At 32.4% G+C, this 24,159-nt stretch overlaps 4 protein-coding genes and 1 long non-coding RNA gene across 6 annotated transcripts in view; 2 read left to right on the forward strand and 3 right to left on the reverse strand.

The window, feature by feature from the left end:
* Window positions 1–24,159, reverse strand: part of LOC143197460 (uncharacterized) — a 342,542-nt gene that overhangs the window by 18,812 nt on the left and 299,571 nt on the right. The gene's annotated exons all lie outside the window — the stretch shown is intronic.
* LOC143197699 (uncharacterized) lies at window positions 1,606–2,843 on the reverse strand. The gene is made up of 3 exons (XM_076406327.1): window positions 2,577–2,843; window positions 2,304–2,520; window positions 1,606–2,041 (listed from the first exon to the last, which is right to left on the reverse strand). Exons 1-3 carry the CDS (start codon window positions 2,711–2,713, stop codon window positions 1,832–1,834), a joined length of 564 nt encoding a protein of 187 aa, XP_076262442.1. The 5' UTR covers window positions 2,714–2,843; the 3' UTR covers window positions 1,606–1,831.
* LOC143197781 (uncharacterized) lies at window positions 3,378–5,019 on the reverse strand. The gene is made up of 2 exons (XM_076406535.1): window positions 4,768–5,019; window positions 3,378–4,704 (listed from the first exon to the last, which is right to left on the reverse strand). The coding sequence occupies exons 1-2, from the start codon at window positions 4,944–4,946 to the stop codon at window positions 3,411–3,413; spliced, it is 1,473 nt and encodes a 490-aa protein (XP_076262650.1). The 5' UTR covers window positions 4,947–5,019; the 3' UTR covers window positions 3,378–3,410.
* On the forward strand, window positions 5,585–11,501 carry Synj (Synaptojanin). 2 transcript variants are annotated; one of them, XM_076405966.1, is made up of 16 exons: window positions 5,585–5,880; window positions 5,984–6,210; window positions 6,268–6,401; window positions 6,454–6,618; window positions 6,674–6,818; window positions 6,877–7,050; window positions 7,107–7,355; window positions 7,406–7,558; window positions 7,618–7,774; window positions 7,939–8,415; window positions 8,469–8,752; window positions 8,804–9,179; window positions 9,234–9,415; window positions 9,473–9,602; window positions 9,657–9,974; window positions 10,547–11,501. In XM_076405966.1, exons 1-16 carry the CDS (start codon window positions 5,754–5,756, stop codon window positions 10,663–10,665), a joined length of 3,417 nt encoding a protein of 1,138 aa, XP_076262081.1. In that variant the 5' UTR covers window positions 5,585–5,753; the 3' UTR covers window positions 10,666–11,501. The 2 variants fall into 2 exon arrangements, with proteins under 2 accessions (XP_076262081.1, XP_076262082.1); XM_076405967.1 differs by having other exon boundaries at window positions 9,663–9,974.
* On the forward strand, window positions 11,819–13,087 carry LOC143197692 (uncharacterized). The gene is made up of 2 exons (XR_013006059.1): window positions 11,819–12,245; window positions 12,879–13,087. It is a non-coding gene; the product is annotated as an uncharacterized LOC143197692 (long non-coding RNA).

Consider the following 24,159-nt stretch of genomic DNA (forward strand, 5'->3'; position numbering starts at 1 on the left):
TAAATTAGTCATATTTTCGGTAATTAATTTAATTGCTTCTGTTCAAATTTATTGGAAACGGTGTGCTAAAATATTTAAATATATTTTACTGAAATAATAACAACGAGTTTTTTTTGTATCTCTAAAGCTAATTTATGTGTTATCAATTTTGTGTTAACATTTTTTATGATGTTAATAAGTTTCTGGTGGCGCCGTCAGCTCGCGGTCTTTAATGTTATGACATAGGTTTGAAGGATTACGAGTTATCCTCACAATTTGTTGTCATATGTCGAACCAAATAGAGAGCACTTGTACCACGAATTATTATTATTTTTTTAATAAAAAAAAAGGTTAATGTTCTTAGGTAAAACTATTTTTTACGTTAGTTTGGATTATTTGAAAGTTACTTTTTGATTTTGGTATATTTGATTTTATCAGGAAGATGTGAGCGGCTAAATCCAAGTAAAATATGAATTACCTTAAGCTATATTCTAACAGGTTAATTGAAAAGTCCCCGATCTGACACATAGATGGCGCTACTAGAATTAAATCCAAGCCTCAAAAGATGCGTGTATAAAACACGCCGACAGCTGTCGGATCATTAGTTTGTGAATTATAGCATTTTGAGTGAAGCAACTTTTGTTATTGTGAAAAAAATGGATAAAAAGGAATTTCGCGTGTTGATAAAATATTGATTTTTGAAGGGAAAATACTGTTGAAACAAAAACTTGGCTTGATGCCGAGTTTCCGGACACTGCCCCAGGAAAATCAACCATCAAGGATTGGCATGCTAAGTTTAGACGTGGTGAAATGAGCACCGAAGACGGTGAACGCAGTGGACGGCTAAAAGAGGTTGTTAACGACGAAAATATTTAAAAAATCCACAAAATGATTTTGAATGGTCGTAAATTGAAACTGAATAAATGCGCATGGAATAATTTTCATTGACTACCTTGAAAAAGGAAGGATCATCAACCATTACATAGCGTTATTGGAGCGTTTGAAGGACGAAATCGCCGAAAGACGGCCGCATTTGAAGAAAAAGAAAGTGCTGTTTCACCAAGACAATGCACCGTGTCACAGGTCGGTGAAAACGATGGCAAAAATCCATGAATTGGACTTCGAATTGCTTCCTCATCCACCGTATTGTCCAGATTTGGCCCCCAGCGACTATTTCCTGTTCTCAGATCTCAAAGGAATGCTCGCTGGGAAGAAATTTTCGTCGAATGAAGACGTGATCGACGAAACTGAGGCCTATTTTGACGCAAAGGACAAATCGTACTACAAAAATGTTATCGAAAAGTTGGAGGGTCGCTATAATCAGTGTATTACCCTTGAAGGGAATTATGTTGAATAAAAAAAACTAATTTTGCCAAACAAATGTGTTTTACTATGGTAGGCCGGGCACTTCAATTGACCTGTTGTACTACAAAAGCACAATACTTTGTGATTTTGTCTGGGAACTCTTGCTTCACACCAGTCCTGGTTCCTTCCGACTAGCGCTTGTTTTAGAAAAAAAAATTGTTTTTTTAAAGGGCACATTAAATAAACTACTTTTTGTATATGTTTCAAATTAGTTTTATTAGTTTTTCCATAAGATAAGTATAATAAGGAAAATAAAAAACCTTGAATAATATAAACTTTATTATCTCTATTTTGGTTTAATAAGAAATCAAATGTACAATGTTAGAATAAAACATCTAACGTCCTACATTCTATATACGTGGTCTTAAAAAGACCATCGTAATTCTTATATCCAAAGAACACCTGTCAAGTGGGGGAAAACCAATCGAGAGCATTAACAAAGCTTAAGCAGTTCGTTTGACTCATAACAAAAAAAAACAGCACTGTCCTACGTATATTTCTTCGATGATATGGCGTCCATGATCCTTTGGAAGGTTTGCGATGATAATCCAGACCACAGTTTCTGCCATGGGGACGGTTCGTTGTATGATCTTCCATAAAAATCGTCATAATAATCGTAGTCGGTCGTTATAACGTTAAATTTAGCATAATAAACTGCTGCAAACGCTGAGTAGATTAGCAGAGCGGCAGTTACAAGCTGAAAGAATAAAAAAAAATTAATTATGTAACATTATCAACAATTGTTCAAGATATGGTAATAAACAAATAAAAAAAAAAACGACATTACGTGGGTAATTACCAAAAGATTATATCGATATTTTATACAATTGATCAAAAAAATATTTTAGAAATGTAAGTGCCTTTAATTTATGGGAGTTTGTGACCTAGTGCCATAAAATCTTTCGTACAAGGTCAATATCAAGCCAATTGATCGACGATATAAAAAAAAATAGACATACCTGAAAACCTGCCCAGAATTTGAAAGAAAATTCGTTTATAAGAAAATCGTAATATCCATCCCAGGGGTCGTTGACAGCTTTTTTCTCCTCCTTAGCTTTGGGTTCCTCGTGGTGCTCGTGGTGATCGTCATGATATATTACATCATCCATATCCATGCCTCTAGATTTCCGGTAGTTTTCTTGCGCCTCATCGTAATCTTCTAGTCCTCGCTCATATCTACGCCATCAATAACGAGTTTAATGGTAATTTGATTGGTTCGTGATGGTACTTACGGCGATTTAGGCGAAGTCGTTTGATATTGTATGGTTGTAGCAACTAAATTCGTCGATTCGGTTGTCGTCGATGGTGGTATCGTTGAACATTGCACTAAAATAAAAGTGCATACGAACACAGACACTGTGCGTTGCATTATTTACTTGTAATCGATTTAAATAACGCGAACTGATAACCGATCCGGGAACTATCGACTCACTAGTCACAGTTACGGTATCGAAACTATGATTCCAAACGTGGAAGATGTCACTCGATTGGGACATATGAACAACGTGTGATAATTATTATTATTTGGCTCATGTTAACTTAACGGATATATGCGTTATTGTAATAATTTTATCGACAAACAAAATTTTCCAGATGATCGTGTCTCCATTAATCGTCTGCATACCGTAATATTTTATTTGTGTCATCATATTAAGAAAAAACCCTTCGTATAATCGGTAATTCGATCAATTTAACGTCGATTAATATAATTAGTTGGGTGTCAAAATGCGAGGAATTTAGTCCACTTTTTTTTAAATCAAACGACACTACATACTTGAACCAATAAAATATTAATTTATATATTGAATAAATTACGTCATTTTATTTATTTAAATTCAATTTCATCGCATTCCTTTTCCCTCTCTGTTACTCTAGTTTCGTTTAATAAAAACGGTGCCAGTTTTTTTTCTTTAAACACGTTAAAATGTATAGTAGTATTGTCACTTTTACTGTGTACTTTGTACTCGTTTCCATTTAGTTTTATTGAGTTATTTATTTACTTATTTCATTAATGAATAATAAAACAACATAGATTTTATATTGAATTAAATTTTATTTCTATATTTCTACATTATAGTAAAATTTTCATATTTAACTGTTGAGTTATTTATCGCAGTTGATACATTTTGATAGACACGCGAGATTTCTTCTTCCCTGACGCTGCCGAGGTCCAGGCTTCTCGCCTGTTTAGCACTGATATCGTGCTCATACCATTTATACTTAATATTAACCTTATGCCTGGCTATCGATTTAACAATAAGTACAGTAACATAAATAATAAAATACACGCTAAAGTATAAAGGTATATACCAAAGTTTTCTTCCTAAATAATAATAACTGTAATGGGTACTGCTAACACGTTTATCCTCTTTAGCTGGGGGCATTGTTGTATGAGGGATTTCCTCGTAGACGTGATGATCGTAATGATGGTGATCATATAAATAATCAGGGAAGGAATGCGCATATTGATGAGCTGGCGGTGGTGAAAGATCCATATCATCAGCTTCGTGATGATGATCATGATCTTTATCATGATCTGGCATAAAAGCAGGTGCGGCATCATGATCACTTTCAGCCTTCATATCATGACCGATTTGATCTTTCGGAAAATCAGGCGGATAATAAATATCGTCCACACTTTTAGGAGGGTAATCAGGAGGTCCGTTATTATTTTTGTACATCATCATGGGATCTTCGGCCTGGACATGATTATGATAATCGTGATCGTAATCATGAGGCTCGTGATCATGATCGTGATCATGATCACTGTAGGATGCTAATGGAGGGCCTAATGAAGCGTAACTATCTTCAGATCCTTGTGGTTTTTCCGGTGATGATGAACTACTTTCCATCTGCGCAGGGGGCGGAGATAATACACCTGGATCATCACCTGGTGAATCGGAAAACGGAGGATATTGATAGCCTTGTGAATCATCTGGTTTGAAATCGGGTGGATTATATGAGGTGAACGGAGAATCGTATATATTTGAAGCGGGACGAGAGATGGGAGGTGCTATCGGTGGATTTTGAGGTAATTGAGCTGGTGGTGGTGGTGGTTGTGGTGGAGTTGGTGCAGCTACCGGTGGTGGTGCAGGTGCAGGTGCTGCAGGAGCGGGTGGGTTGGCCGGTGCTTTGGAATCAGACGGGGGCCCGTAAGTTGCAGCCACTTTATTTCTGTAAGCGAACAAGGGTCTAGCTTCAAATCGATCTTGGGCTTGCTGAACAATAACTTCTCCTATCCCAGGCACGTGTTCTGTCTTCTTATCCACCTTAGACTGGGCTTTCTGATAAACCGGATAATGATACACTACTGAAGGATTTTTCTTTTTCGTTGATACGGTAATAGTTTGTATACTGGCGCTGTAGAAAATTTAAAAAAAATAAACACGCGTATATTTTACCAGTAAAAAGCACTATTCTTACCCTTGATTGTTACTGGAACGACCTTCTTCAACGCCCGGATTCGAATCAGTACCTCCCCACTGCGAAACTCTTGCGTATTTTGAAATAACTGAAGAGTTGTGTGGTATACTGTTGCATGTCTCATCACTGATAAAGAAACAAATTATAACCAAGAAATAAACAATCTTAAACGCGCCCATTGCCAGATGATAAGGGGAGTTTTGAACTCCCTAAGCTAGCAGCTTCCGAAGAATACTGATGTGATATAGATAAGTTAAAAATGACGTTTCCCGACTATATCACACATAAGGTGTTAATTACCTAGAAATTGATGTTACAGTTATGTATAGTCTTCCATTATAAGTGTCGCCTGACCTATATTAAACATTCACAATGTTTTTTTTATTTATTTGCACGGTCACTATCTAGCATCTATGTATTCGAAGCAATTAGGTAAAAATAGATCACACATAAGTAGATCATAAAACATAATTCAGGCTCGAAAAAATTAAGAAAATATTGCATATTATAGTAATATAATTGATAAGTTAAACAGTAATTTCAACAATCAAAAAAATCCATTACGTGTTATCATCATAAAGGTTTATTTTAAAATAGCGATTCTATTATTTAAATGTTTATTGTAATTATATTTTCAAACTGCTTTTATTGTATACCACTTTTGAGGTCTATAATGCCTCATAAGATTCACCTCATTAAATTTTATATTATTTTTTAAAAATTACTTAATAAAAAATTATCATTTAACAAGAAAATAATATCAAGCTGTAGGCAACTAATAAAACGCCAAATAGCAGCACGACGATGTGTTGAATGAACTATGTACTTCTGTCGAATTCCCGGTCATGTCAAAATCGATTTTTTCGATACGGGGATGTTTCGGCTCGAAATGGTAAATAAAAAATGAAAAGTTAAGTGTTTAATAACTCTAACAGGCCTAATAAGGCAATTTATGTTAGAGGTAAAACTATAATAAATCGCTAATCATGGCTATGCACAAAGCTTTTCGTGTTTTTGAAAAATCTTTACCACCTAGTCCCCATAGTGTGTTGTTGGAGCATAAATCTAAAGAAAATACCTTATTATTTGAATCTCAAGCAGTGGCAGTGCTTTGTAAGTACTAGTTAAACAAGTTTATATATTTATAACCCTACTTAACAGCTGTTTCAATAACCTTTCATTAAATAAGACAGCTTAGGAAACTATGTTTTTTTAGCTGCACAAGAAACTGATGCAGTGAAAAAGCAGTACGCAAAGATCTTAGACGCCTATGGGTGTTTGGGTGTTCTTCAGTTGTATTCTGGAGAATCAACCCTTCTGTATCTTGTCATGGTGACAGGTTGTTTTTCTATAGGAAAAATAGGAGATACAGAAATCTTTCGAATAACCCAAACACAGTTTGTTCCTCTTCATCATCCACAAAATGAAGATAAAATATCTGAAGTATATTTTGAATTAATTTAACTAAATAGTTCCTATAATTAATACATATAATTTTAGGTAAGAAAGTTATTAAATTCAGGCACATTTTATTTCTCTTGGTATTCAGGACCCCCTGGGGGCATTCCTTTAGATTTAACATTATGCGCTCAAAGGAGAATAAAAACAACAACAACAGATCACAGATTTTTTTGGTATTCCTTTGGAAATAATAAAGCTGTGATAGAAATAATGTACTTTTTTTAGGAACCGTATGTTACACGTTCATTTAGTGAGATTTGGAGTAGATTGTAGTAGCTGGTTACTGAGAGCAATGTGTGGTTCTGTTGAAATACGTACTGTATATGTTGGATCTAAAAAAGCATTAGCTTCAGTTATATCAAGACTTAGTTGTGAAAGAGCAGGGACAAGGTAGTTATATTATATGCGAGATGAGACATGGTTTATATTTAATTTTATAATGTAGATTTAATGTAAGGGGAACCAATGATGAAGGTCATGTGGCAAATTTTGTAGAAACTGAACAAGTAATTTATTTAGATAATGAAGCTTCATCATATGTTCAAACTAGAGGATCTGTACCACTTTTTTGGGAACAACCTGGTGTTCAGGTTTGTTCATTAATATATTAAAAGATAATCAACAATTTAAATGATCTGTTTTTGATAGGTCGGTTCACATAAAGTACGTATATCCAGGGGATATGAGGCATCTAAAGCTGCTTTTGATAGGCACATGTCAATGATAAAAGAAAGATATGGTAAACAAATTATTGTTAATTTATTAGGTACTAGTCTAATTGGCAGCAAAGAGGGAGAAGCAACTTTAAGTCAGGAATTTCAAGTACAATTGCAAATATGATTTTTGTGTAATTTTAAATGATATACACAATATTTTAGAGACATCATAAAGAATCGAATCATACTGATATCCCTCATATAGTATTTGATTATCACCAAGAGATCAGGGGTGGTAACCAAGCTAACTTGCAAAAATTAAAAAATAAAGTTGATCAACAATTGCAAGAATTTAGTTATTATCATGCAGATGGTAATAGTATTTATAATTTACAAACTGGCACTATCCGTACCAATTGTTTAGATTGTTTGGATAGAACTAATTGTGTTCAAACTTTCTTTGGCTTAGAAGTGAGACAATTTCAGTTTTTTTTAATAGATGTTCTTACATATCCTACTAGATTTTAGCAAAACAACTGCAGGCTATGCAGTTAATGGACAAGAAAAATACCATTTCCAGGTTTGAAGAAGTTTTTAAACAAATGTGGATAAATAATGGTAATGAAATTAGTAAAATTTATGCTGGTACCGGGGCCATTCAAGGTGGATCTAAGGTAGGAATTCAACAAAGAACAAAATATTGTTCAAGTAATTATAATGTTGTTTTTAAAAGATTATGGATGGTGCAAGATCAGCAGCAAGAACTATACAAAATAATCTTTTGGATAACTCTAAACAGGAAGCTATTGATATTTTATTATTAGGATCGACATTATCAACAGAGCTTGCAGATAGAGCAAGGAATTTATTGCCCTATAATACTTTACATGGTAAAATTTATTATAGTATCAAAATAAATATAGTTGATTGTTTTCCCAATATCCAATAACCGCAGCTATTATTCTCTTGCAAGGCTAAAATTAGAAATATTTTATGCCTTTATTATTTAATTAATTTTTTTATCAATTAAATTAAGTGTTAATAATGGTTTTAGCTCCTCCTCATGTTTTAAGAGAAATGTGTAAACGATATACAGAATATACGGATGCTTTACAAGTTAGAGTTGCGGTAGGAACCTACAATGTTAATGGAGGCAAACACTTTAGAAGTTTAGTGTTTAAAGACATCAAATTATCCGACTGGTTACTAGACAACCATAAAAATAACGAAAGTCTCGTTGATACGAGTCATTCGGATATAAACAGAATGACTCCAGTTGATATTTACGCAATAGGTTTCGAGGAAATAGTCGATCTTAACGCAGCTAATATAATGAATTCTAGTTCAGAGAATGCTAAGGCTTGGGCGATAGAGTTACAGAAAGTTTTATCGAGAGATTGTCCTTATGCTTTGGTAACTTACCAGCAGTTAGTTGGTGTCTGTATTTATGTTTTTGTTAGACCAGAACATGTTCCTTATATAAAAGATGTTGCAGTGGACTGTGTTAAAACTGGTTTAGGTGGACACACAGGTTAAAAGAATACGAGTACTTTTTAGACGTGAATATTGATAAACAACTTTTAGGCAATAAGGGCGCTGCAGCTATACGTTTGGTATTTCACGCGACGTCTATTTGTTTCGTTTGCGCACATTTTGCAGCAGGACAATCTCAAGTGAATGAAAGAAATGCCGATTATAACGAGATAACAAGGAAAATAACATTCCCTATGAGTCGGTCTTTAAACTCACACGAATACCTCTTTTGGTGTGGTGATTTTAATTACAGGGTAGATATGGACAAAGAGGAAATCAAAGAATGTGTGAGACAAGAGAATTTCCCCGCGGTTTTAGTAAACGACCAGTTAAAGGTAAAGTCACCGCGATTTTAGCGACATAGGTTCATGTTAATTTTATTATAGAAACAACAAGAGGAAGGAAATGTTTTTAAAAACTTTATCGAGGGTGAAATAACATTCCCGCCCACTTACAAATATGATTTATTTAGCGATGATTATGATACTAGTGAAAAATGTCGGGCTCCTGCTTGGACCGATCGTGTGTTATGGAAAAGAAGGAAACACTCTCCTGAAATGAATGGTGTCGCTGATAACTGGTCTCCAGGTCGTTTAGTTCATTATGGACGAGCCGAACTGAAGCAAAGTGATCACAGGCCTGTCATTTCTATAGTTGATATTGAATGTCGCACGTTAAATTCCGAGAAACGACAATTAGTGTTTTACGAGGTTATTAAAGATTTGGGACCGCCAGACGCCACTATCATAGTACACTGTGAAGGTAGGACCTTAATATAACTTCATATCTCTTAATATAATAAAATCTCCCATACAGACGGAAAGGAAAATGAAGACGGTACGGTGTTCGATGATAATATGGTTATGATTCTGTTAGGGGAGTTTTCACAGTTTGGTGAAACGATATTAGTGCGATTTGTAGCTGATACTATGTGGATTACTTTCAGAGATGGTCAGTCTGTTTTGGAAGCCATGAAGAAAACTAACGGATCTATTATGGTACATTAAATTTGTTCATATAACCGCCATGCATATATTTTGATTTAACACTTTTAGATCCAAGATTATAATCTTACGTTGTCATTAAAGACTCCGGATTGGGTAGAACAAGCTAAACAAGAAATTGGTCTGTGCTCAAGTAACACTATCCCTTTGTATTCCTTACCAAGTCAGTCAGATTACAACTGTAAGTTTATATAAAATTATAACCGATATTTTGATAGTTAAATCATGATTATAGGCTTAGGTATACCAGAAGTTTCTAAATCTGTACCTCCAAGACCATCTCCACCATCTAGGCCCCCTCCACCGTCAATTAAACCCGCTCCAGCTCCTTCGACTATTAAAAAACCCGTGGCCAGAGCGGGTGTAATAAGCGTAATGCCCATGAAGCCGGCGACACCAGCGCCTGTTCCTCCAATTCCCCAAATCTCTTCCTCATCCGCACCACCTAGTATGCCTCCACCGGAACTTCCATCAATGCCATCTCAAGACCAGGACGGTGGTATTTATGAAGAAATTAACGACGATCTTAATATTTCAATACCAGAGCCTCAAGGTGAGTGACGTCAAGAAATGGAATTGCATTGTGTAGATATTTTTTCGCATTCTATCAGCTGAAGGTGTGTTTTAGTGATTTTTGTGCATTTTGGCTCTTCACTTTTAAATAGGGATGATATTTTTTTGACCGTTATATCGACATTTTTCGATATTTGTTAAAAAACAATTAAATATATTCCTTAAACATTATTACATAAATTATTATTAATAAACCTTTTAAAATGGTGCTTAATTTTAGAGGTTTAGTGTATTTTGGTAGTTAATTGTAAATGTTTAAAATATCAATATATACTACATTTTTTCTCCGATATATCGATAATTTTTAAAATAATTCTCGATGGTCGAACCCCTACTTTGGAAGCTACTTTAGAAGAAAACGTGATTCTAGCCGGTGTTCATTAAGGAGATATCGTTTTTCTATTTTCATCAGTCCATAATAAATATTGCGGCATCAATAGCAGTGTTTTGTTTGGGATATTGACTTTTCTCGAACTCGGGCTCTGGATTAATGATAACGACGATCTAAATAGGATTTGTGATACCACGATGTTTCTGTTTTGTTACGTTTAGGTCCACCTCCACCACCGCCTCGTCCAGAGCCTATATTACCTCCAGCTCCATCGCGGCCACCTCCAGTACCAGCCAGATCTGCTCCACCACCACCATTACCAGCAAGGCCCCGTCAATAGTTACATTACTACATAAATTTACCTTATCACATATTCATAACAAAATTTATATATAGATCATTCCTTATTATTTTAGCAAGTGTTTTTCTATACGAAATGTGGAGACAGGTCATTAAAATGACCTTAATAAGTCCAATAAAGCCTTGGTACGGTAGAAAGTAATATATAAAACGCTTTTGATCTATAAGGCAATGATGAAAAAAAAAAACAATTATATAAATAAACTTATCAATGTGGAATTTCGGGTCATTATTGATATAAAACCATAAAAACGCATATTTAATTTCTTCTTGCCTTTTTGTCTGTGAATATTGTTTGGCTGTTTATTATTTAAGTGTTATGTTTAATAAGGATTATCCAATATAAAGCCTGAATAGTATATATTAGACGATTATTATATTTGTAATGACTTATGTATCATTTCCAGTTGTTGGACAACAAAAATAGTAACAAAAAATGAATGTTATTGTCTTGACACATAACAATATATTTATTGTTAAGTTATTTTTATGCATGTTGAATCAGCATTATATATGCTAATTATTAAGTAATTAATCTCAATATTTTGTTCGATTTTAAGTTATTAAGAATACATAAATTATATTAGTTGATATGTATACATAGTTAAACTATATCGTATTAATATATATTTAATTTAATATTATTATTTTTCTCAACTATTATTTGTATAATATCAAAACGGTCCGTAGTTTTTAGTAGTTTAATCCTATTAAATTATTCAAATAAATATCCTGTTCCTTTTTTATTTATTGATTCGATTTTATTATATCAGTTATACACGGCATATCTAGTAATAAAGTGTTATAGATAATAAATTTTATTTTATTTTCCTCTTAGTTAAAGTACTGTTTATCAGATCTCCAGAATTATAACGGTTATTCAAATAGAGGAGGGAATAGATTACGCCTGATGTAGATGACTTCGTTTACAGTCTCGCGTATATTACAAGGCCTATATACTGGGTACATTTAAACGTGTTCGGTGATTGAGTTGTATGTTACGTTGACTATATTATGTATTAGACAACACTATATTTTCAGAGATTGTTGTTGTGTCAGTTATTTTTTTATTGTTAATGTATTGTAGGTGTTTAACTAGTTAAATATAGTAATTTTTTATGTGGGTTAGAATTTTTTATAATGACTTTTTAAGTCAATTTATTATTGTGTTATGCAAATATGCAAATAATGTGTGTACATTAACGTACATATGTATTTTTTTGAAATGAAGGTTGATACATTTTTTTCAAGTTCACTTCCGACTTTGCAATCGTCACTTGAAATTGAAAAGTGAAAAAAAAAACAGTCTCTGTACTAAATTAACATCGATGGCCAGAAATAGACTAACATAGCCGGAAACGACAGAAGAACTTTCAACCTACGATCGTCATCAGGGTCGCTATGGTGTCATCGCCAAGAGGTAGTTTTAATGATTACTGTTCCGTCCGTACCTCTAGGAAATACAGGGGCGGAACAACCCCGGAGATTTGTGTATATTATCTACTTCCTTTCTGAAATAAAAAGGGACTGAGAACCGGTCTAGGCATTACAATATAAAAGGCATGTAAATAAAATATTTCTTTTTACGAATCACTAAAAAAATGAGATGTTTATGAAATAATTCCCGATCTAATTTAGAAGGAAAAATAATTAATATAACTTTTCGCGTTACCCGTTTACATATCGATTCTAAATTTACGATTGATTGAAAAATTATTTTTATACTTCCGTTCGAGTATAAAACAGTTTTCAGTTGAGTAGAACGCAAATTCAAATCGAATTTTTAGTTGCTGGTACAGTGCAGTGCAGCGCTCTCTTTATAAGGTTTTATGACGTCTATGGATTTTTATTTTTAAAATACCTCGAACTAGATGCTTATAAACAGGAAATATAGAGGAAACCGTTTAGTAGTCGTAGTTCATAGAATGCTTTAACTGATCAATCTTCGAAATGATCAAGTTATTTTATCTGAGCATCTGGAATAACCATTTTAACGATCTGCTTTGTTTTTGAAACGGTTTGTTAATTATAAAGGAAGTTTTCAAAATGATTTCGTGAATAATAGGTCTACAATTAAACAAAAATAGACCGCATATTACAAGTTAAAAACCTCCAAATCTATTTTAAACATGTTTATATTTCTATTAACAGTTTCTATAATAACATAAACTAATTTATCTTCTTATATTGCAGTCTCCGGTTTTTAAAATATTGGGAAATGATGTCTGGGGCATTTTGTATGGATCACAGTTCGAATAAATGCCAGAGAATAATATTGCACGTCACAAATATATAACGGAAATTTGTATTATTGATATTAGCTACACCTAATGAAAAAAAAAACTTGTAATTATATTTATCTAATACGGTAAATTAAAGAATGTATATTTTCTAAGAGCAAAGTTGTTTTTTTAAATGTTTATAAGAAAGATTTCCCTGTATCTCATTTAAACTTATTCTGTTTTACATCAAAATAATCTGACATCAAAGCTAATAGTTAGAAGTTATTTATTGATCAGACAAAATAATAAACAATAATAGAGATCTCGATAAAAAATATTGTGCGTCAGCGTTGAAAAATATCTCTCAGATAATTTTTACTGACTATATAGACTAAACAGACAATAATTGTTTCTCTAATTCAACCTAACAAATAAAAAAAGACTATGGCCTAAGATAATTAATTTATACCAAGATCTGAACGATATTGGAGTTAGCTAAATTCGGTAAATGATAATTATTGTAAATAAATTTAGAGTGAAAATGCATTTGTCACGAATGTTGCTGTTTTTCCTCGGTAGTGGTGATTTAAAAATATTTTTTACTCTCGAAACTTTTAAAAACAGAAAATTACGGTGCAGAAAAACTGGTGGGGCTTTTTTCAGAAAATAGATTTTCCTAATTTACTAAAATAGTTCATAAACGTCAACTATAACAAGCATGTAAAAAAAGTCCCAAAACATTATGTATCGAAGAATTTTTATTTTTAATTTATCGTGTGCAAAGCTAAATATTTTTATAATATATCTAATGGTTAAGACTAGAGTTGGACAATATCGACATGTTGAAATAATCGATATAATCGAATTAGATAATTGAATTGTTTTTTTTAACTCATTTTTTTAGAGAAAATAATAGTATGATGTCTCATGCTAATTAGAGATAGATTTATTTGTAGTGAAAGCCATGTTATTGGGCTGTGTGAGCAATATTCTGACTAAAATTATTTTATGCCTGGATTGATTGCTATGGAAACTAAGAGTTCACACTGAGTACAAATATCGGATAGATAGGTATTAGCATCAGTTTTTTTTGTGATGAAATAGGGATTTTTTTCACTGATTACCTTTAAATTAATGAAAAAATGGACTTGGTTGGTTATTATTGTATCTTTTTAGGCTAGCTGGATGTATTTTTTTTAATTAATTATATCTTACATTTGATATGCTTAGTGCAACCTTAATTTACAAATTAATTTATTACTACTGTTCTGTTGTACTTGCATTGATACACAAGCCAGGCAAGCAAGTTAATACACACACAAATTCGTGTGGTTTGGTTCGCTTCAAAGTTCTGATTTCCTACGTCTAGCTGCGTTGCTTCCAGGTCATCGTGCAGCTCTCTGTTGGTTACGTAGCAATAATCATTGGTAATTAATCGTAGAACTTTGCTTTGGGTGCGTTGGATTATTAGTTGGTTTGATGTTTTAATGTAACCCCATATTTGCACCCCATAGGTTCAAAATGGCTTTATGATCGACTGATCTCTTTGATTTTAGGACAAGTTGAGAGTATCTTTCGACTAATCAGTACAGTTGATTGACCTTGAGCCTAATTTGCTCTGCTTCTTGTTTAACATGATGTTTCCAATTTAGTGATATAATTAGGTTTTTGTCATTTTGCATTTTCCACTCTCTAATCCATTTATAGATCTCATCGACGGCTACTTGTAATGTAAAAATGATCTATGAATTATTGCAATAATGATTCGCCAGATTTAGTTCCATCAGATCTTTGTCTGCTTTTACTTCGCAAACGGTTACGTTAGTAATTGGATTTTCTGCGAACAAAAAAGTATTAGTGGGTGTGGAAGTAACATTTGTTTAAACAATCCGTGTTATGATATATTTGGTGTGAATGATAAGCTTGAAAACTGCAAGCCGTAGTTAGAAGAATATTTACGTTTGGGTATCGGTCTGTGTATTTTCTTAAATCGTCTTTCCTAATTAGAGGTTTTTTCTATTTAAACTTATACTGTTTTGCATCAAAATAAACCGACTCAAACTTCAAAGGAGATCTGAATCGAACATATACACCTATACCGAACAGTTTCAATTATAAACAATAACACCGATGCGTCATACATTGATACATTAATTAAACATGTTATAAAGTAAGAACATTACATAATTGTGGCGATCAAATTCGACAAGACGTCTTGGACTGATCGGTATGCTATTTGCGAAACACAAAACAGGCGTTAATTTTTTTCTACCACTGCCTGTTTATGAGATATTTTTATTCAATTCAACAGGAAGAATATATATTACTTTATACCATTGTATAATCTTTAAGTAGGCACTCTTAGCCGTCCTCATAGAAAGCTGAGGAAGAATAATGTCTTCCTTTATAGTGATTGTGAGGCGAATAACTCTTGTACGAGGAAATGTTAATAAGTTTTACTCGTCAGGTTCAAAACAGTCTTACGTAACATTTTTTTAGTAACAACAACACAATAATGAGGTTGTTTTTTTAATTGTAAATTGATTTTTTTTATTGTTATCAGCAAAATGTATACGAGGGTTGCTATTTTTTTTCGTTTTATTTATTGTTCTTCAATAATGCAATTTATCACTACATAGTATAAAACAAAGTCGCCTTTTCTGTCCCTATATCCCTATGTGCGCTTAAATCTTTAAAACTACGCAACGGATTTTGATGCGGTTTTTTTCAATAGATAGAGTGATTCAAGAGGGAGGTTTATATGTATAATACATGCATAATATACTAAGGCAAGATTGCTAATTTTAGAGGTTTCTAACGTGATGTCGTAAATTAACCTATTTTTTTAGGCTTATTTAGCAATTAGCAAAAACGCTGCCTAACCCTACGAGTTAGATCAAATTAATGTACTACAGTATTGTACACCATAAAAAAAGGTCTACAAAAAAGTCCGCGATGGTATATGTTTATCTTTTAGGGATAACCCACATTAACCATTTTTATTGTTTACTTTTTACGTGAGAAAATGGCTTATTTACGAAGCTATTTTAAGCAAAACGGCATTAATCCTTATCGAATTAAGTACCTTAAATACAGTGTGCAATTAATATAGATCAATATGGTTCCTTACAGCATGTAAATTAAACAAATATTTTCGGAGATATTACAAATTTAAAATTTGCGTTTAAAAATGTGTAATGTAATAAAAATTGTATGAATTTAGATATTCCAAAGATAGCAGGAAATCTTCATAGTAAGTATAGGGGAAGAGGAATTGTTTTACTCCAAATTTAATGCGTGCAGGCCAAGGGCAGTAATGAATGAACCAAAAATACTGGATCGATTTTAATCATGTTTTCATTGAGTGACATAGGCATATATATTTTATGCCCGTGCAAAGTCGGAGCGGGCCCCTATGTTTTTATATACAACGTTCATATTTTTTCTGTAGTGTATTTAATTTAGTATCAGCATTGCGCCCATGCGAAGCCGGGGCGGGTCGCTAGTTCTTAATATGCGGAAGTACAAAAAGTAATTTGGTGCTAATTCGTGACTATGTGAAGAGTGATCCTTCGTTGTCAATTCTGTTTTCATATCTCACGAAGCATTTCTACGTTAGTGTACCATTTAGAATTCAAATAATTCGAATCAGCGTACTGACCAGACTTGGTGCCCTTTTATTATAACTTTTTTCTAAATATTTTAGCGGTTTTTTCCATATATCTAATCAGGAAAATATTTATTTTTTGGACATTTTGAGAGTTTTTGCTATAGTTTTAATTTCAAGGAAGATACAATGATAAAAACATCACTGCTTGTGTAAAATTTTGTTCTGAATGCAATAGTGGCCTTGATAATTAAACATTTTCAATAGTTTTAGAATTATAATTAAAGTGATTTCAATGATTTTTTTTTCAAGACAATATACATACAGTGACAGTTTTGTCATGTGTGAGAGCTTGCCTTGTCATGATGAAGAATGATCATTTGTTGACAACTCTTCTTTCTTATTTCACAAAGCATTTCTGATAAACAAACGCCAGTGTACCATTCAGAATTCAAATAATTCAAATCAGCGTACTCACCAGACATGGTGCTGTTTTATTATAACTTTTTCAGGCTTAAACCTTTATTTATACCAGCCTATCTCTGTTAAAAAATAAAACAGTTTAAGAATATGTAGCGTTTGAAAGTAATAATTGAAGAAGAACGGTGTTCTATTTTCGAACAATTTAATTTCGCATTTTGACCTAAATCTTGAGGAGTTTTAACATGCAGTGTACACCTGGCGTTTTAACCTTAACACTGATATCCCAAGTCCGTGACACACAAATAAATAAACAAGTTTAAAATGGACACATCTCCATGGTAGGGAAAAAATATCGATATATTGATATTTTGAATAATTTAGATATATATCGTATATACCAGAGAATAAAAAAATTACCGATTCATCATTTAACCATAGCGGGAAATTAAATACTTAGTTGGTACTTAATTTTAAAGCTAGTATCGTTTCCAAAACATATCGATATTTTTATATGTTTTGAAAATAAAAACCGATACTTTCTACGACTACCATTCAAATGATTTATATTTTTATTAGATACATTTAGAAAAATGAAATACACTAGTTTATGTTATAAAATTTTAATATAAAACAATTTTTTTATTGATATAAAAGCAGTTGTGCTAAAATTATATAGTTTGTTTTATTAAAAGTATTATATTTCTTAGAAAATTGCCATAGTTTTCGAAATAATAAAACTACTTAAAAAATTGTGTATATCATCTTATTTAGTAGAAAGTTTTACATTGATAATTACTTCCTTGTTGCTGTAAGATGACTTCAATGGAAGTTAGAGCGAGAATAGTACAGATTTCATTGCATTTGGCCAGAACAAATGAGCTAAAAACATTTCTACTTGGAACAGGGCTGAAACCATCACAAAGTATGTATTTGGCCTTGGAAAAAGCTTTGAAATCATCTATTCTGACCTCAGATTTTTTGTTTTTGAGATATCGTATAATTTTCATGGCATATTATTTTTCTTGAAAAAGACAAATTTCACTATAACTCTAAAGCCACTGAAAATATCAAATTTTCAAGATCTTCATCGTATTCAGAACAAAATTTTACACAAACGGTGATGTTTCTATCAACGTATCTACTTTCAGATTGAAACTGCAGCAAAAATCCTGAAAACGGCCAAAAATCGACATTTTTCCTGAGTATATATATGGAAAAATTGTTAAAAAATTTCTTTTCTCTAATTGAGCTAATACTTTGATATTATATATATTTTATAGTGAGAAAAGCAACAGAAGCATCCATTTTGACTTCAAGTATATTGTTTTTGAGATATCACTTAATTTCAATGCAATATATTTTTTTATAAAAAAGTGAAATTTCTCTGTAACTTCAAAATTACTGCAAATATCGAATCACCAAGGTCACCATCGTATTCAGAAGAAAATTCTACACAAACGGTGATGTTTCTATCAACGTATCTACTTTCAGATTGAAACTGCAGCAAAAACCCTGAAAACGGCCAAAAATCGACATTTTTCCTGAGTATGTATATGGAAAAATTTCTAAAAAAATATCTTTCTTTAATTGAGCTAATACATTGATATTATATGTATTTTATAATGAGAAAACCAATAGAAGCATCCATTTTGACTTCAAGTATATTGTTCTTGAGATATCACTTAATTTCAATGCAATATATTTTTTTATAAAAAAGTGAAATTTCTCTGTAACTTCAAAATTACTGCAAATATCGAATCACCAAGGTCACCATCGTATTCAGAAGAAAATTCTACACAAACGGTGATGTTTCTATCAACGTAACTACTTTCAGATTGAAACTGCAGCAAAAACGCTGAAAACGGCCAAAAATCGACATTTTTCCTGAGTATGTATATGGAAAAATTTCTAAAAAAATATCTTTCTTTAATTGAGCTAATACATTGATATTATATGTATTTTATAATGAGAAAACCAATAGAAGCATCCATTTTGACTTCAAGTATATTGTTTTTGAGATATCACTTAATTTCAACGCAATATATTTTTTTATAAAAAAGTGAAATTTCTCTGTAACTTCAAAATTACTGCAAATATCGGATCACCAAGGTCCCCATCGTATTCAGAAGAAAATTTTACACAAACGGTGATGTTTCTATCAACGTATCTACTTTCAGATTGAAACTGTACCAAAAACCCTGAAAACGGCCAAAAATCGACATTTTTCCTGACTATATATATGGAAAAATTGGTAAAAAATTGCTTTTCTCTAATTGAGCTAATACTTTGATATTATATGTATTTTATAGTGAGAAAAACAATAGGAGCATCCATTTTGACTTCAAGTATATTGTTCTTGAGATATCACTTAATTTCAATACAATATATTTTTTTATAAAAAAGTGAAATTTCTTTGTACCTTCAAAATTACTGCAAATACCGAATCACCAAGGTCACCATCGTATTCAGAAGAAAATTCTACACAAACGGTGATGTTTCTATCAACGTAACTACTTTCAGATTGAAACTGCAGCAAAAACGCTGAAAACGGCCAAAAATCGACATTTTTCCTGAGTATATATATGGAAAAATTTCTAAAAAAATATCTTTCTTTAATTGAGCTAATACTTTGATATTATATGTATTTTATAGGGAGAAAACCAATAGAAGCATCCATTTTGACTTCAAGTATATTGTTCTTGAGATATCACTTAATTTCAATACAATATATTTTTTTTATAAAAAAGTGAAATTTCTCTGTACCTTCAAAATTACTGCAAATATCGAATCACCAAGGTCACCATCGTATTCAGAAGAAAATTCTACACAAACGGTGATGTTTCTATCAACGTATCTACTTTCAGATTGAAACTGCAGCAAAAAACCCTGAAAACGGCCAAAAATCGACATTTTTCCTGAGTATATATATGGAAAAATTGCTAAAAAAATATCTTTCTTTAATTGAGCTAATACTTTGATATTATATGTATTTTATAGGGAGAAAACCAATAGAAGCATCCATTTTGACTTCAAGTATATTGTTTTTGAGATATCACTTAATTTCAATGCAATATATTTTTTTATAAAAAAGTGAAATTTCTCTGTACCTTCAAAATTACTGCAAATATCGAATCACCAAGGTCACCATCGTATTCAGAAGAAAATTTTACACAAACGGTGATGTTTCTATCAACGTATCTACTTTCAGATTGAAACTGCAGTAAAAATTAAAATTAAATTGCTAAAAATTTCTTTTCTCTAATTGAGCTAATACTTTGATATTATATGTATTTTATAGGGAGAAAACCAATAGAAGCATCCATTTTGACTTCAAGTATATTGTTCTTGAGATATCACTTAATTTCAATACAATATATTTTTTTATAAAAAAGTGAAATTTCTTTGTACCTTCAAAATTACTGCAAATACCGAATCACCAAGGTCACCATCGTATTCAGAAGAAAATTCTACACAAACGGTGATGTTTCTATCAACGTATCTACTTTCAGATTGAAACTGCAGCAAAAAACCCTGAAAACGGCCAAAAATCGACATTTTTCCTGAGTATATATATGGAAAAATTGCTAAAAAATTTCTTTTCTCTAATTGAGCTAATACTTTGATATTATATGTATTTTATAGTGAGAAAACCAATAAAAGCATCCATTTTGACCTCAGGCATATTGTTTTCCAAGTATTACTCAAATTGTGTACAAGACAATTTTCCACAAAAAACGCAAATTCTATTGTAAGACCCAGGAAATTGGCAATATGAAAATGCAAGTATCACCATCATATTCAGCATATCTTTTCACACATACAGTAATATTTTCATTGTCATCTGATGACTAATATTGAAATAATATATATTAAAAAGATTATTCTATTTTTGCTATCACCATTTATCAGAACAGTTTACAAAGGTACAGCTTGTGTGGTAAATTGTTAAAATTAACTTATAGATCATATATAGTGATAATTCGATGATTGAATTAATCACGCCGAAAGAGTTAACCAAAGTTATTTAAACTGACATTATCCCCAGGAAATCACCAGGCTACGATTTAATAACAGGAGAATTACTGCAAAAACTAACATGAAAGGGAATTATAAAACATGTGAATTTAAAAATATGTCCCAGACATTTGGAAGACGGCGGAAATTATAATGATCCCAAAACCTGGGAAGTCAGCAAACGAAATAAAAGCCTATAGACCTATATCACTGCTACTAGTAATATCTAAGGATTTTGAAAAACTTCTGTTGAAAGGAATAAAACCGATCATAGAGAGAAAAAACCTAATACTACCACACCAGTTTGGCTTTATTAACAAGCACTCAACAATTGACCAGGTCCACAGAATAACAGATGTTATCGAAAAAGCCTACGAAAGTAAAAAAGTATGCTCAGCTATAGTTTTAGATGTAGTAGAATCCTTCGATAAGGTTTGGCATGAAGGCCTTATTCATAAACTACAGAAAATGAACCGAACTATTAAAATCATACATTACAACCAGAATGTTTAGAGTCAAACAAAAAGAAGCTTACTCTACAATAAATAAACCTAAAGCAGGTGTACCACAAGGAAGTGTACTGGGACCAATGGTTTATCTACTCTACACTTGTGATATACCACAAATGGAAACTATTACGATGGCTACATTTGCTGATGATACTGCAATTATAGCTGTCGGAGACAATAGTGAAGAAGCCTCACGAAAATTACAACAGGCAAGTGACAATAAAAATAATTGGACACAAGCTTGAAAATAAGAATTAATGAAAGTAAATCTGTACATGTGCAGTTCACCTATAAACGGACCGTACAAGCACCAATAACATTAAACAACACTATCATTCCATATAGCAATAACGCTAAATATCTTGGAATGATTCTCGATGCAAAATTTCGCTGAAAGAAACATATAAAGAAGAAAAGAAAATAACTGGAATTGAAATATAGGAAATTGTACTGGCTAATTGGAAGCAAATCACAATTATCAGTACATAATAAATTGCTATTATATAAGCAAATATTGAAACCTATATGGACATAAGGAGTTCAATTATGGGGATATTCTGCAAAGAGTAACATAAATAAAATACAAATTTTTCAGAACAATGTCCTGAGAGGTATAATGGGTGCACCCAAATACTATAGGACTGATTATCTACATCGAGACCTTCAGATACCAGTCAAGAAATCAAGAGAATTGCAAGGGGGCATGAGGGAAGACTCCATTCTCACACGAATATTGAAATATTACAACTATTGGATACCACCAGAACAGGACACAGACTCAAAAGAATCAAACCATCTGATACCATAAATAATTTTTGTGTAGTGAGGTGCATATATTAAAAAATTTAGCAGTGACATGTACAAACATTATTTGACCAGAGACTGAGATAGGGCAGATGGGCTTCCTCGTTATATACCTAGATTTAAGTAATCATAAAGACAAATTGTAGGTTAGACGGAAACGACTATATTCCGACGAACGGACAATATATTAATTAAATAATAAATAAATAAATAAATATATATATATATATATATATATATATATATATATATATATATATATATATATATATAGTGATAAAATGACAAACCTGCAGAACAAGTCGAATCTTAGAGGACAATTTCGCTGCTACCTGCAATATCAAAACTATTTAAGAAAATAATATTTAAACGTGTTAAAAATTTTGTAATAATACTAGATTTCCAGTTAGGTTTTCGAAATCACCATTCAACAATCGATCAAGTACGGAGAGTAACTGCGGCTATTGAAAAAGAAACCTTTGGTGAAGACACAATTATTATGGCAAACGACATATCCCTGCTTAGGATAGTAGAAAAAGTACAAGTGGTAGTCAACAAAATCGCACGAAAGATTTGAAAATTCAACATAATAGCTCCAAATTTGTCCACGTTAATTTTTCAATGCGGCGAAACAATAAAAACTTAATTATATCGCTCAATGGATGCCCGATTCCTCAAGCAGAATCATCTGGAAACATCATGTTAGCCAAGAAGCAAAACACATTAGAACCAAAATAAAACAACTATACTGGTTAGTCGGAAGATACACTCAACTTGATCTAAAATCAAAGAGGTTGATTTGTAAGACAATTATAAAGCCAATTTGGACTTTGCTGCACTAAAAATTCAAATCAACTAGTCATCCAATGCTATCAAAATAAGGTTCTTCGATTGATTACCAATGGCTATCGCTACGTAACCAATGAAGAACTTCACGATGACCTGGAAATCAAACGGCTTTGCTAAGTTATCCAAGATTTCGCCTTGAAACACGAAAGAAGATTACTAAATCATACTAACGTGGAAGCAATACAACTGCTGAACAGCACGCAAGATGTCAGGAGATTGAAGCGAACCAAACCATGCGAATTTATATAAAGTGTATATCTTTAGTGTAAACTATAGCTATAAGTTATTATAATTTTATTATTGAGGAATACATATTGATGTATTTTCTCGCACTCGTCTTGCTTGTGAATTAATCCAAGTACCAATGAAATGTAGTAATAAATTAATTTATAATTAAGATTGTACTAAGCGTATCTAATAAAGATGTTAAATATTTATAGTGATGAAAAGAGGGACAAAATAATTTTATTGTTAAGTAAACAACTCAGTACTTTCTTTTTTAATTGTGTTTTGACGTATATCATCCTATCTAAGTAAGAGATAGTTCTTAACTATTTATTATTAGTGTGTAGGAATGTTCGTCGAGTCGGTCAATCGGTCGAAATGTGTGGCTGCCGCTGCGATTATTTGTCAGAACACTCACTACTATCTTTGGAAGGAATTTGCACGAGAACTAAAAACACTGATTGAATCAAAGTTGTTTATTTTAACTTACGATTGATACATGTGGTCGATGGGAGAATGGACAGGATATTAGGTTAAGGTGAAGGAAGTACGGTAGCGCTGTGGAAGTGGTACTGTTACAGGGGGACGGTGATAAGAAAAGAGAGCGAGACGTCGTCCTGATGGCCTTTTATACTCCAGAACTGCATGGTACCAATCCACCGGCGTTGCCAACCTTTATAGTTGTTGATGGTGAATTGGTGGTGGCCTAAAGGGTCGTGGCGGTCGCCACATAACTCCCCTCCTAGTGGAACAGCCGTGGAACGTACCTATATGTGGTGCAAGTTCCGGAATGCACCCGCAATCACGCAAACAAACGCCCG

Source organism: Rhynchophorus ferrugineus, unplaced genomic scaffold (genome assembly GCF_030347505.1).
Source record: "Rhynchophorus ferrugineus isolate W39M unplaced genomic scaffold, kcgeb_rfMv2 rfM5, whole genome shotgun sequence".
Taxonomy (NCBI): Eukaryota; Metazoa; Arthropoda; class Insecta; order Coleoptera; family Curculionidae; genus Rhynchophorus; species Rhynchophorus ferrugineus.